This window comes from Ranitomeya imitator, chromosome 1, assembly GCF_032444005.1.
Source record: "Ranitomeya imitator isolate aRanImi1 chromosome 1, aRanImi1.pri, whole genome shotgun sequence".
In the NCBI taxonomy this organism is placed as follows: Eukaryota; Metazoa; Chordata; class Amphibia; order Anura; family Dendrobatidae; genus Ranitomeya; species Ranitomeya imitator.
The window spans coordinates 888,432,766-888,446,596 of record NC_091282.1 but is presented as its reverse complement, the minus strand read 5'-3'; the positions used below and the strand labels follow the sequence as shown (position 1 = coordinate 888,446,596).

Below are 13,831 nucleotides of genomic sequence, written 5' to 3'. Positions count from 1 at the left end.
AGGGAAAAATCCACTGCCATACTCTTGTCAATGGCTTATTTCCCTCTACTCACATATTGTGCAGGAAAAAGAGGTCGACATCTGGAAGGACTGTATTCATCCAAATAGCACAAGGACTTGTGATATGCATGGATGATTTGTTCATTAACTAATGTATTATATAGATAGTAAGTAGTGATGAGCGAAGTGATGAGTGAGTGTACTCGTTGCTTGGGTTTTCTCGAGTACGCTCGGGTGACCTCCGAGTATTTATGACTGCTCGGAGATTTCGTTTTCATCGCGGCAGCTGAATGATTTATGGGTACTAGCCAGCCTGAGTACATGTGGGGGTTGCCTGGTTGCTAAGGAATCCCCACATGTATTCAAGCTGTCTAGTAGCTGTAAATCATTCAGCTGCAGCGATGAAAACTAAATCTCAGAGCACTAAAAAAAATACTCGGAGGTCACCCGAGCGTGCTGAGGAAAACCCGAGCAACGAGTATATTCGCTCATCACTAATAGTAAGGGCTGTTTAACCCAAATCACAAGAGGAAATGGAACAAAAAAAAACTGTAAGATGTGCATCCTGACTATTATGAGACACCGAGGAACATCTGTATGCAAATGTCATCCCTCTAATATAAAAGGTATGCATCAGGTGACTAACATCAGGACCAAGATTCAGGGCGTTTTATTTCAACCCCTCACATGCTGCTTTTACATGACCACATTAGTATGGGCACAAACCTGAACCCTTGCAGTTCTAATTAACTGCAATCATAGAAATGTATAATAAAACTGCTCCGGTTCTACTGAACCAGACTGGGGTCAAGGTTTACATTTCTAATATGGATCATAATTTTTAATCATACTTTGGCTATGAGAAACCAGCCCTATTGTCAATGAACAGCCTAGACTAGAACAGATCTGTGCCCCCTTCTACAGATTTGGGTAGCTTTCGCCCAGACTATTATTCAGCATGTACCACCACCCATCCCTCCAACCAACCCAGAAGAAGTCTTTTTTTGCTGTCCTTATGAAATGTACTTAGCAGCTGCAAAAACTACTTCTGCCATTTTTTTTCTTTATTTAAGCTAACGGAAAAGGGAATTCGAAATTTACTTTAGAAGTATCTAAAACAAAAAAAACTAGGGCACGAATTCATATCGAAATCCTTCTTAAAATAAATAAAAACAAAAATACAGTGCTCATTTCATTCATAAGCATGGCTATGATAGCTTAACACACTTATATTAACACCCTAAATGAAAAGTGCATTTCTATGGCATTTTTCTCTGACAGCTACTTAATACATAGAGACGGACCATGAAAATGGAATGGCAAAACAAAAAAAAAAAAAACCCACAGTTATATTTATAAAAAATAAATATTTAAACCTACAGAAGAGGTATGAACACTGAACAGAACACATCAAGGAAGCGGGTTTCGATCTCTGCAAGTAGATTCCTGGTAAGCCATTCTACATGTTCATGGCAAAAGCATGATTAAACAATGGCGGGACTCCACATGCTGATGCCAGTTATAGCTGTGCTTAGTCCTTTCCCTGGAGTCAGGAACATGGTCGTTTTGTAGAGTTCAGTTCTGGCATTGTACTTCACCACTGCTGCCAACTGAAGTCATCATTGTTGCCAAACACTAGAAAGAAGCCTAAAATGGTAGAAAAGATGACTGTGTTTCCGGTCAGGACAAGCGCACAAGCTCCCCAGCGAATCTGTGGACAAGAGATCAGTGGCACAAATAAATAAGTAATCTTCATTACATTCTACACAAAACCTGTCACCCTAAGGCTGAGAACATGGGGCTGGTGGCAGAAGAGGAAAAAGTATACGAGGTTGGTGACATGTGGCAAAAAAAAAAAAAAAAAAAAAGTTTTTTTTCCATTTTAACCACAAGGCTCTTCACAATTGTGTTTTAGTGTATGGTCCATTTTAATCAAACTGACATTTCGTGTAAGGCATTTTGTTGCCAACTTTATTCTTAGGCTTCACAACAGAACTTGAAGACTGCATGAACAAAAATGTCACAAAATAAAAAGCTTGTAAAAAACAAAATGCTATAATGACGCCAATCTTATTTACATGAGTTTTCAACATATCAAAACCCTTGCGCTCCTAATAAAATGAACTTAGATTACAATGTTAATAGAACACGCCAAGTTGAGAATCTAATGACATCTTGGATAGTAAGGACTATTGGGAGAATAGAGGCATATTTCTGTTGCTACATAATAGAGAGGTCAGAAAGCTAAGGGCCCTTTCACGCAGCATTTTTGCCCACGTACGTAGGACCCGACAGGGCTTACATGCAGGCTCCACCTAACCTCCGCACAAAAATAGAATTATTCTTACCGTTAATTCGGTTTCTAGTAACCCACCACGACAGCACACCTGGAGGATGTTACCCCTTTCCCAATAGGGACAGGAAATGACAAGAGGTTAGATAACCCCTCCCTCATCCTCCCCCTCAGTGTTATTATAAAGGACCACAGGAGAATGAATGCTTCAAATTATATTTATTCTTTTCAGAACGTATATTAAGCAAAAGGGAGGGATTACTCCTGCTGTCGTGGTGGGTTACTAGAAACCGAATTAACGGTAAGAATAATTCTATTTTCTCTAGTAACCCCCCACGACAGCACACCTGGAGCAGTACCCAAGAGTAATTTTTTTAGGGAGGGACTACAGCACTAAGGACTTTTTCTCCGAAAGCCAAGTCTTCTTTTGACATCAGGTCAAGCCTGTAATGTTTGGAGAACGTATGGACCGAGGACCACGTAGCCGCTCTGCATATTTGCTCGATGGAAGCACTGGCTTTCTCGGCCCAGGAGACAGCTGTTGCTCTAGTAGAATGGGCTGTGAGCTTTTCTGGTGGTGGAAGGCCTTGAATTTGATAAGCCTCCAGGATTGCTCTTTTGATCCAATTTGCAATTGTGGATCTGGAAGTCTTCTTCCCCTTATTCTGGCCGAGAAGATGAATAAACAGATTCTGATCTTTTCTAATCTTCTCTGATGCATGAAGATAATAGAGTACCATTCTTCGAACATCCAAAGTATGGAAATGTTCCTCTTCCTCATTCTTTGGTTCTTGATAGAACGACGGAAGAATTATCTCCTGCGATTTGTGGAAATCAGAGACGACCTTTGGGAGAAAGGATGGGTCTAATCGCAGGATAAGCCTGTCCTGAAGAATCTTCATGTAGGGCTCATTGATTGACAGGGCTTGTAGTTCACCAACTCTTCTGGCTTTGTTATGGCTACCATGAAGGTGGTCTTCTAGGCGAGTTTATCCATACTTATGGATGACAAGGGCTCAAACGGTGGCAGTGTAAGTCCTTTCAGGACTATATTCAAGTCCCAGGATGGAACTATATTTATGGGTCTTGGAGATATGCGGGATGCTGCAGTCATGAATCTTCTCACCCATCTATGGTCAGCTAAAGACTGGTCAAATAAGAGCTTAAGGCTGCCACTTGTACCTTGAGGGTGCTGGGTCTGAGACCCTTTTCCAGCCCATCTTGTAGGAAATCCAGGATCCTGGCTAGGTTCGGTCTGTCTGGGTTAGGTTGTTCAGGAGCACACCATGTGATAAAAGTCTTCAAGATTTTTTGGTAGATAGAATTAGTGACTGTTTTACGGCTTTTTTGTAGTGTTTTAATTACTCTCTTTGATAGCCCTCTGGTCCTCAGAATTGAGAATTCAGAAGCCAGGCATTTAGGTGTAACCTCTCGGGATCTGGATGGAGTATTGGCCCCTGATAGAGAAGGTCTTTGACTGGTGGAAGTGCTATTGGCCCATCTATTTTTAGGCTGATGAGGGCCCCGAACCAACTTCTTTTGGGCCAAAGTGGAGCCACTAAGATCACATTGAGTTTTTCTGCCCTTATCTTCTGCAGGACTCTTGGTAGGACTGGCAATAGCGGGAAAGCATATGCTAGTGAGAATGTCCATGGCTGGACCAATGCGTCCACAGCTAACCCCGGATTCATCGGATCTAGCGAGAAGAACTGGTCTACCTTTGCGTTCTGACTGTTCGCGAACAAGTCCACTTCTGGTTGTCCCCATCTTTTGACCAGTATCTGAAAGACTTCTGGGTTTAGGCTTTATTCTCCTGGATGGACCTCTGTTCTGCTCAGGAAGTCGGCTTGTACGTTTATCTCTCCTTTTATATGTAGGGCGGATATGGAGAGAACATGTTCTTCGGCCCACGAAAATATTCTCGCTGATATTCTTTTTAGATCCTCGTGTCTTGTACTTCCCTGATGGCGAAGGTGGGCAACTGTTGTCATGTTGTCTGAGTATATTTTTATATGGGAATTTTGTACAAGAGTTACTGCCGCTTTGAGAACTTCTACTGCTTTTAGCTCTTTGAAATTTGAGGATTGCTGTGCTATTTCGGTTGACCAGAATCCCTGGAATATGTGCTGGTCTACCGTAGCTCCCCAACCTTTCCCGCTGGCATCTACTGTTATGGTCACTGCTGGGACCTGCAACCAGGGAACTCCTCTTATTAAGTTCTCTTTTTGTAGCCACCATGTCAATGAGGACCTTACATGCGGTGGTATCCGGATCTTTTTGTGTAGAGAACCTGGGGATCCGTCCCAGCTTGATAGAATATGGGTCTGAAGTATCCTGGTGTGGGCTTGTGCCCATGTCACCATCTGGATGCAAGATGTCATGGTTCCTAGAACCGACATGGCCCATCTTAGAGATACTTTCTTCTTGTCCCGCAACATTCTTATCTTTGATGTAAGCAGGGAACGCTTTTGTTCGGGCAAGAAAGAGGTTTGGTTGTGGGAGTCTAATAAGACCCCTAAAAAGATCTTCGTTGTGGACGGAACCATATCCGATTTTTGGGGGGTTTACCACCCATCCCAGGGATGACAGGATCTGGACTGTTGTTTGAAGATGTTCCTGTAGAATTGGAACCGTGGGAGCCACTACCAAGAGGTCGTCGAGGTATGGGATTATGCATATCTGCCGACTTCTGATGTAGGCCATTACCTCGGACATGACCTTTGTGAAGATCCTTGGAGCTGACGATAGTCCGAATGGGAGGACATTGAACTGGAAGTGGTCTATAACCTCTCCTCTGGTGACCGCAAACCTTAGAAATTTTCGATAGGTTGGATGGACTGGGACGTGATAATATGCGTCCTGTAAGTCGATGGTTGCCATGACGAAGTCTTGCCCTATTAAGGGTACTGTCGATCTCACGGACTCCATTCTGAATCTTCTGTAGGTTACATATTGATTCAGAGGTTTTAAATTGATTATCATCCGATGGGTTCCATTTGGTTTCCTTATCAGAAATAGGCTGGAATAATGACCTTTGCTGTTCCTCCCTGATAATTTTGTCTGTGCATTCTTTGCACAATGATTTCTTGTATGAAGAGGACAGCTTCTTCATACAAACTGCGCATTTGCGGGTAGTTTTTGTTTTGCTTCCTGATGTGGGTTCCTTGTCCCCCTAAAAAGGAAGGGGAGAAGGAATCATAAGACTACAACCCACATCAGGGAATGGACACCCAGGGCCAGACTACTCACTGGGGCCGGGATGGTGCTGTGATCTGCAGAGCGCGAGGAAGCAGACATCTCCATAGTCTTCACCACACAGTGGTCCTACCTGCGATGTCTTCCTGTCCAGGGCCTGAATATATAGGCGACCGGACCGCAGCACCTGTCCTCCTGGATGAGGACCTCCTCCTCCGGAAGTACGTGGGGGGAGAACGCCGACGTCTTCCACGCTGTTTGCCTAGCGTTCCAGCTGGAACGCACAAGGAACTTCCTGTTCAGTGAAGCCAGTCGGCGTCTAACGTCATATCCGGCCGCCGGCTTCAGACCGGAAGTACTCACACACGCGAGCGCGGAGGAGGAGAAGGGCTGGAGAGCTCAGAGAGGCCTCCAGCCGAAGAACGCCCCAGACCTTACCCGCAGGTGCGGAATGGTGGCGAAGGAGTCCCGAGTCGGAGGAGACGGGAGCAGCGACGGGGAATGGACGTAAGTCTGATCCCAGCTGCCCGGCCAGATTATCTCTATTCCTCCCGGTGACCGCTGCCGACACAGTGCACCTGGGATGACCTCTTCATCCCTAGTAGGGACAGGAAAGAACACTGAGGGGAGGATGAGGGAGGGGTTATTTAACCTCTTGACATTTCCTGTCCCTATTAGGAAAGGGGTAACATCCTCCAGGTGTGCTGTCGTGGGGGGTTACTAGAGAAATTTAGGATTTGGACGCATGAGCTACGGGGCCATAGACTATAATAGTGCCGACAGTCACCTTGTGCTCTGACATGCATCATTTTTGGGTGTATATGTCTACTGGAGGTGGACGCCCAGACGCAGTCAACTACATCTGAGAGTCCACCTAACCACCCAAAAATTGATGCACATCAAAGCACATATTGACTGTCGGCGCCATCATAGTCTATGGCCCCATTACACATACGCCCAAATTCGGTTTTGCGGGGAAGGGGATGGGGGGGGGGTGGGCGGGTGTATGTAAGGATGCAAGCACAGATGGGCCCAACGTACATGTGCAAGAATGCTGCGTGAAAGGGCCATGGAGTCACATTTGAAAGAGGAAAGTCAAACTAATTCAGGATCGTCAGCACACAGGAACCCAGTAAAGGTGCACTGAAAAGTAACAAACCAAATGTATAAAAGAATATCAAGCTAGAAGGAAACTGCTCTAGTTTCCAGCACATGGAACCATATTACACATTATACGTATAGAAGACCTAAGCCACTTTGCAAAACACGTTCAGTATTTACCAAGTTTGCTCTTGCAAAGACAATAGGGAGTCCAAACGCAGAGACCACGATGCCAGTTGTGAGGAAGATGGCCAGCTCCTTGCATGCATTACTTGCAGCATCTGTGTCATCTACCACTCGTTTTGCTATGCAGTATGGAATCGGTGCCAACACGTAAAAAAACAGGACAAACAGCGGAAGATACTGACTGCAGAAGATGGAAGGGGAAAAAAGTGACACGAGAAAATCTGAGTGACATCATAACAAGGCTGAAAGAGCTAAACAACGTCTCACAATTCATGCCTCCACATACAAAGGCACCGCTATGTAGAGATGTACATGAACATTACTTATAGGTGGATTTCCAGTTTATAATCATAGATAGGAGTTTCAATCATTTTCAGAAATTTTCCCCAAGACCTAGGTTACAGGGCAGTACTAGTACACGCCTTGTTCCCATCCTAATTAGTCCTTTCTTCCACGGGTAATATATAGAGGTTACATTCTAGAATATGTAACAGTATTTACTAACTGCCACCAGAAATGACAATAAGGATCAAAGCCACTTACCTATACTGAGGCAGCGCACACCCCAGCATCAGAAACATCAATCCAATGGCTCCGCCAAATGAGAGGCTGATCAGAGCTAAAATAGACAATTCCCGGAAATTAATCTCAACATCATTCACTGAGGAAAAAAGCAAGTCTCAGACGCAGGTCATAATTATGCAGGAATATAGTGAATATAAATAAATCTTATCCTGTCTCCCTGTCAGGAGGAGAAAAAGGACAGCAAGTTAGTCTCTTGTAGGAAAGAGTCCAGTTTACTGCTGTGATTCCTACCGCAGTTCTCCTGTCTAGTACCATCCATAGCTGGAAAGACACAAATAGGACTGGTCACACTGGGACTTATTGGTGTCCAAACAACAGCTAAGACTGGAGGATGTGAACTTCAGGCGATGAGCCGGGTGAGCAGTCAGGAGACAGTCATCTGACCATCTAATCCCTCCAGGGACTTCCTTCAAGAAAGCTCAATGTGGCAGATTTCTGGAGGTTTCTGCCCTCCCTGTAAAAAGGTGCACGATCCGAATCTTGTGAACACTTCTCTGCTTAATTGTGGGGTATACAGCCACTTACTTGTAACCCACGTGCAATGTTCTAGATCAGTTGTGAATGCATTTCCTTGGAATGAAGCACATTGCAGTGACTTATAAGTAGCGCTGAGCGAAATCCTTCGGGTCCCTGCTTATTTGACAAGCTATAGCGCTTGCCGAATAAGCTGCAAAAAGAATCCGGATACATGGAGCGTGCTGGCTGATCGGTTCCGCTGCTGCATGTGTCGCGGCTGTGTGACAGTGACAATGTGTTGTGCTCTCCATGCATTGTACTGTGACAGCGACACAGCCGCGACACCTGAGCACCGATCTGCCGGCGCGCTCCATGTTTCCGGGTTCCCTCTGCAGCTTATTCGGCAAGCGCTATAGCTTTTCAAATAACCGGGGACCTGAAGAAATTCACTCAGCTCTTCATATAAGCAGGGCACATTTTATTACATACTATTGTGTGCCAGGTTCGGGGAGGTTGGCCAGAGAACTGAAGTCTGTAGTAGAAATGCTCCAACATCACTTACAAGGAACCTGTCAACACATTTTTACATAAGGAAGCAGCAGTAAGGCTGCATAGGTGCTGGTCCCCCAATAAAAATTACGGTATAACTTCTTCCAAGACATCCAATGTCACAGTCATAAGAAATCAAATATTAAAGCCATATGCACCTGCACTGGGGTTTTTAGCCAAAAATAAATAAATATAATTTTTTTTTTCTGTTAAAATAGCCATATATGCAGCATGTTTTTCTATTTGATGAGCTGTACTTTTGAATGACACCATTCATTTCAACATATAGTGTACTGGAAAACAGGGGAAAAAAAAATCCAAATGTGGTAAAATGGTAAGGCCATGTGCACACAATGCGGATTTAGTGCGGATCCGCAGCGTTTTTTTTCCGCGCAGAAACGCTGCAGATCTGCAAAGTGATTTACAGTACAATGTAAATCAATAGGGAAAGAAAAAAAATGCTGTGCTAATGGTGCGGAAACTTCCACATGAAAAACGCTGCGGATCAAAAGAAGGAGCATGTCACTTCCTTTGTGCGGATCTGCAGCGTTTCTGCACCCTTCTATTATAGAAATCCACAGTGGTAAAAAACAAAACAAAAAAAAACCGCATGAAATCTGCACAAAAAAAAAGAATCAAATCTGCACCTGCGTTTTCTGACAGGAGATGCGGATTTTGTGCAGAAAATTCTGCACCCCAATCCGCAACGTGTGCACATAGCCTAAAATTGCAAAAAAAAACAAACAAAAAAAAACCTTCAATTTCACAATTGCAATTTTTTTATTATTATTATTACTGTGTTCACTATACAGCCAAATTGACCTGCCATTATGATTTTCCAGGTCAGTACGCAGAAAAAAAATAAATAATCATCTTTATTTTTATATAGCGCCAACATATTCTGCAGCGCTTTACAGACATTATCATGGCTGTCCCCAATGGGGGTCACAGTCTAAAATCCCTATCAGTATGTCTTTGAAAAAAAAAAAAAAAGTTTTCATTATTTGTATTATTTAAGTGATGGGAAAAAAAAAGCTTTTATTTTTCTTTCTTTTCTTGCCATTTTCCAACACCAATAGCGTTTTCATTTTTTCAGAATCTGGGGCTGGGTGAGGGCTTATTTGTGCGCTAAGCTGTCATTTTTAGGGATACCATTTTGGGGGAAGATACAATGTTTTGATTGCTTCTTACTGCAATGTTTTGAGGCCAAAACCATGCTATTCTGGCAGTTTGATTTTTATTTTTCTGCTAAGTCATTTAACGATCCGATTAATTTACTTTATATTTCGATATATTGTTTTTTTTTGTGAGTGCAGAAATACAAAACGTGCATTTTTTTTTCTGTTAATGGTTTTATTTTTAATGGGGCAAAGAGTGGGGTGAACTAAACTTGTGTGTTTTTTTCAACTTTTTTTTTAAACTTTCTACGGCAGCATCTACACTAAGAGGAGAGGAAGGGGGGATGCAATCAGAAAAATATGTTAGAAGGGGCCCATTTCTCTCAGTTAATGCCTTGCTGGCTCTATGATGCAGAAGCCCCCGGGATTCCTGGAGAAGCCCCCGGGATTCCTGGAGAAGCCCCCGGGATTCCTGGAGAAGCCCCCGGGATTCCTGGAGAAGCCCCCGGGATTCCTGGAGAAGCCCCCGGGATTCCTGGAGAAGCCCCCGGGATTCCTGGAGAAGCCCCCGGGATTCCTGGAGAAGCCCCCGGGATTCCTGGAGAAGCCCCCGGGATTCCTGGAGAAGCCCCCGGGATTCCTGGAGAAGCCCCCGGGATTCCTGGAGAAGCCCCCGGGATTCCTGGAGAAGCCCCCGGGATTCCTGGAGAAGCCCCCGGGATTCCTGGAGAAGCCCCCGGGATTCCTGGAGAAGCCCCCGGGATTCCTGGAGAAGCCCCCGGGATTCCTGGAGAAGCCCCCGGGATTCCTGGAGAAGCCCCCGGGATTCCTGGAGAAGCCCCCGGGATTCCTGGAGAAGCCCCCGGGATTCCTGGAGAAGCCCCCGGGATTCCTGGAGAAGCCCCCGGATTCTCAGCGTTCAGGCACAGGCAGGATGACAGGCTTTGTAAGTAGGGCTGATCTCAGCCAACCCAGGCTGTGTAAGGATGTCAGGGACAAAATCATAGACCTGCACAAAGCTGGAATGGGCCATAAGCAAGACACTGGGTGAGAAGGAGACAACTGTTGGTGCAATAGTAAGGAAATGGAAGAAATGCAAAATGACTCAATTGACATCAAAAAGAACATTAACCCTTTACTCACTCCATTTGATGTGGGTTCTGGCGGTGAGCCCACATCTTTCAAGGGACATGTCAGCTGTTTTGAACAGCTGTGCTTGCAATGGCTGCGGGTGGAATCGCGATCCACCCGCGGCTATTAACCAGTTAAATGCCGTTGTCAAACTGACGGCGGCCTTTAAAGTCGCTCTTCCAGCCATCGGGCTGGAAATACGCACACCAGTGACCCCCGTCACATGATCGCGAGTCACCGTTGTGTTGGCATGACAACCTGAGGTCTCCTGGATACCTCTTTGGTGCCAACTTGCTGGGAGCAATTAAAAAAATATAAAAGTTCAAATCACCCCCCTTTCAAAATAAAACACTAAAATCAATCATACACATATTTGGCATCGCCGCGTTCAGAATCACCCGATCTATCAATAACAAAAAAGGATTAACCTGATTGCAAAACGGTAAAGGGAGGGGAAAAAAAAAGTCAAAACACCAACATTACGTTTTTTTTCATCGCCGTGACATTGCATTAAAATGCAATAACGGGAGATCAAAAGATCTTATCTGCACCAAAATGATATCATTAAAAAACGTCAGCTTGGCGCTCAAAAAAATAAGCCCTCACCCAACCCGAGATCACGAAAAATGGAGAAACTAAATCTCGGAAAATGGCGCAAATTTTTTTTAGCAAACTTTGGAATTTTTTTTTTTTTTCACCACTTAAAAAAAAGAACCTAGACTTGTTTGGTGTCTATGAACTCGTAATAATCTGGAGAATCATAATGGCAGGTCAATTTTAGCATTTAGTGAACCTAGTAAAAAAGCCAATCAAAAAACAAGTGTGGGACTGCACTTTTTTTTGCAATTTCACTGCACTTGGATTTTTTTTTTTTGCGTTTTCCAGTACACGACGTGGTAAAATCAATGTGTGTCCACATTGGACATTTCCTCTCTGAACCATGTTATTGTACAGATGATCAGGTTTTTTAATACCTCAGATAGGGATTGCATACATCAGTTAGGACTGCTCTGATATGGGTATACCTTGACGATTGGTGGAGCAGCTTAGTATACATTGTTTTGTAAAAAAACGTATCAACCAAATACCGTTTTTTCCATCTTTTTACTAGCACTTGCTGTCCACTGTGATTTTTTTGCAACAGAGTGTTTTTGCTTTTACTGTGCTTTTTTGTGTTTTCAATTCAGGATTTTTATCAGTAAACTAGTGCTGTAAATCCTAATGTGGTTGCAGTAAAAAGGATGCATAAAATGTGTTTTTACAATGTTTTTTAAATGCTTTTTTGTTGCATATTTTTCCCCACTCAATAGTATGGTTGTGTGCTGTTCAAGAAAAAAAAAATATTGGGCAGCATAGACATCACATGGATACAGGAATGTAGCCTTATTATGTATGGCGCCATCCCCTAGTATATAATGTGCTTTCTTGTTATTTATAGGGCCATCCCTTTGTATAGATTACGTTTTTGTTATACAATTAGCCATCCTTAATTACAGCCCCCTCTTATTATATATAATGCCATCCCTTATTACACAACATCCTTTCTATTTATGTATGGTGCCATCCTTTATCATGTAGAATCCTGTTATGCGGAGCACCATCCATTATTACACAGTAACATGTCGTCATCTACAGCACTGTCCCTTACATGGAGTATTCTCATTATTTTTGTTATTGACAGCGCCCTCTGTATTACATAGAGTCCCCTCTTGTTAACTGTAAAATGACAGCTGAGGGAGCAGCCAGTGACCAGAAGACCAGTCCATCATCCGCATCCATCACAAAAGATGCTTTCCCATGCTCCATCAGCCATCATTTCAATTTAGATCTAACAAGAGCGGACAGTATGTAATAAAGAAGAGGGAGCTGTAAATAATGAGAATCCAGTATGTAAGGGACGGTGCTGTACATAACAAGAGGGAACTATATAATACAGGAAGGCACTATACATAAAGAGAGGGCATTGTGTGTATATATAATGAGGGTAGACTGTAAAAAATGATACATATAACTCTGCAGCCATAGAAAAGGGAGACTCAGACATTTCTTGCACTGTGTCCGCCCCTGGTGAGAGCAGAGGCGTCCCCAGGGTCCATGCACTATACAGAGCCGTGCTGAGCACAGCGCTCCCATACACATCCCTCAGGACATTACCTTTAATCCCAGCCATAGCCGCAGCGGAATGGCGCCCTGTGACCTCCCAGCTCCACACTGCCCGCTCCACACTGCGGCCACTCACAGCTGCTACTCGGCAATCTCGGCTAGTCTGTACACAGAGGAGACCGCACCGCTTCCGCCGGAAGTAGCGCACTTCTCAGCCCGCATTGTTTATCCTCTTGTACAACTTTATTAGTAAACAGACAAACGTCTAGAAAACCACGCCCCTCCGGCTGCTCGACCAATAGAGATCTGACAAGCTGCAGGTAGAGGAAACTGATGAAACTCCGTGTAATGCGACATTTGTGAGTCTGCCTGGCCTGTGTGAGCACGATGGCGCCTGCGGGACTGCTGCTCCTCCCGGTCCTGGCTGCAGTGCACCTGCCGGGGGTCGCAGGATGGAATGAGCACGGTAAGAGGAGGCCAGGCCCGGGGTGAGCCCCAGCACTGTCCCATGCCTTCCCACCCATCACCTGGAGGTACTGTGTGATGGCGGTGCTCCCCCATGTGAGTGGAGCAGCTGCGCATGCGGGACCTCCTCTGCACCCCTGACTCTAGGGCTGGTGGTCACACATGTGCGGTGTCACTGCGTTCTCCTGGACATGCAGCCCCGCTGCGATCTAGTGTGGGTGCGATAGATCCTTAGGCTACTTTCACACTAGCGTTAACTGCAATCCGTCACAATGCGTCGTTTTGCAGAAAAAACGCATCCTGCAAAAGTGTTTGCAGGATGCGTTTTTTCTCCATTGACTAACATTACGCGACGCATTGCCACACGTCGCAACCGTCGCGCCGTGTTTCGGCCGACCGTCGGCCGCAAAAAACGTTCCATGTAACATTTTTTGCAGCCGACGGACCGTCTTTTCCGACCCGCACCTCACAATGGGGCAGCGGATGCGCTGAAAAGCAGCATCCGCTGCACCCGTTGTGTGGAGGCAACGCTAGCGTCGGTAACCTCGGCCCGACGCTAGTGTGAAAGAAGCCTTACTAGAGACTCACCAGCTATATCCCCACTGATGGTGGCATGCAGCGTCACATGCGGTATGGGTTACACTGAGCA

The 13,831-nt window shown here is 44.8% G+C and overlaps 2 protein-coding genes across 4 annotated transcripts in view; one reads left to right on the top strand and one right to left on the bottom strand.

The window, feature by feature from the left end:
• Positions 1-1,070: 1,070 nt before the first annotated feature.
• On the bottom strand, positions 1,071-12,900 carry LEPROTL1 (leptin receptor overlapping transcript like 1). Of its 2 annotated transcripts, none has more exons than XM_069743153.1 (4): positions 12,769-12,900; positions 7,319-7,394; positions 6,770-6,956; positions 1,071-1,711 (listed from the first exon to the last, which is right to left on the bottom strand). In XM_069743153.1, the coding sequence occupies exons 1-4, from the start codon at positions 12,782-12,784 to the stop codon at positions 1,595-1,597; spliced, it is 396 nt and encodes a 131-aa protein (XP_069599254.1). In that variant the 5' UTR covers positions 12,785-12,900; the 3' UTR covers positions 1,071-1,594. The 2 variants fall into 2 exon arrangements, with proteins under 2 accessions (XP_069599254.1, XP_069599253.1); XM_069743152.1 differs by lacking the exon at positions 12,769-12,900 and adding an exon at positions 7,592-7,716 and having other exon boundaries at positions 1,458-1,711.
• SARAF (store-operated calcium entry associated regulatory factor) overlaps positions 12,759-13,831 on the top strand; it is a 24,920-nt gene continuing 23,847 nt past the window's right edge. Inside the window, exon 1 of one of the 2 annotated variants that reach the window (XM_069743150.1) lies at positions 12,759-13,183. In XM_069743150.1, coding sequence (XP_069599251.1) covers positions 13,105-13,183 — 79 coding nt within the window. In that variant the 5' untranslated portion in view covers positions 12,759-13,104. The remainder of the gene's footprint in view (positions 13,184-13,831) is intronic. The other variant, XM_069743151.1, reaches the window with a different exon arrangement.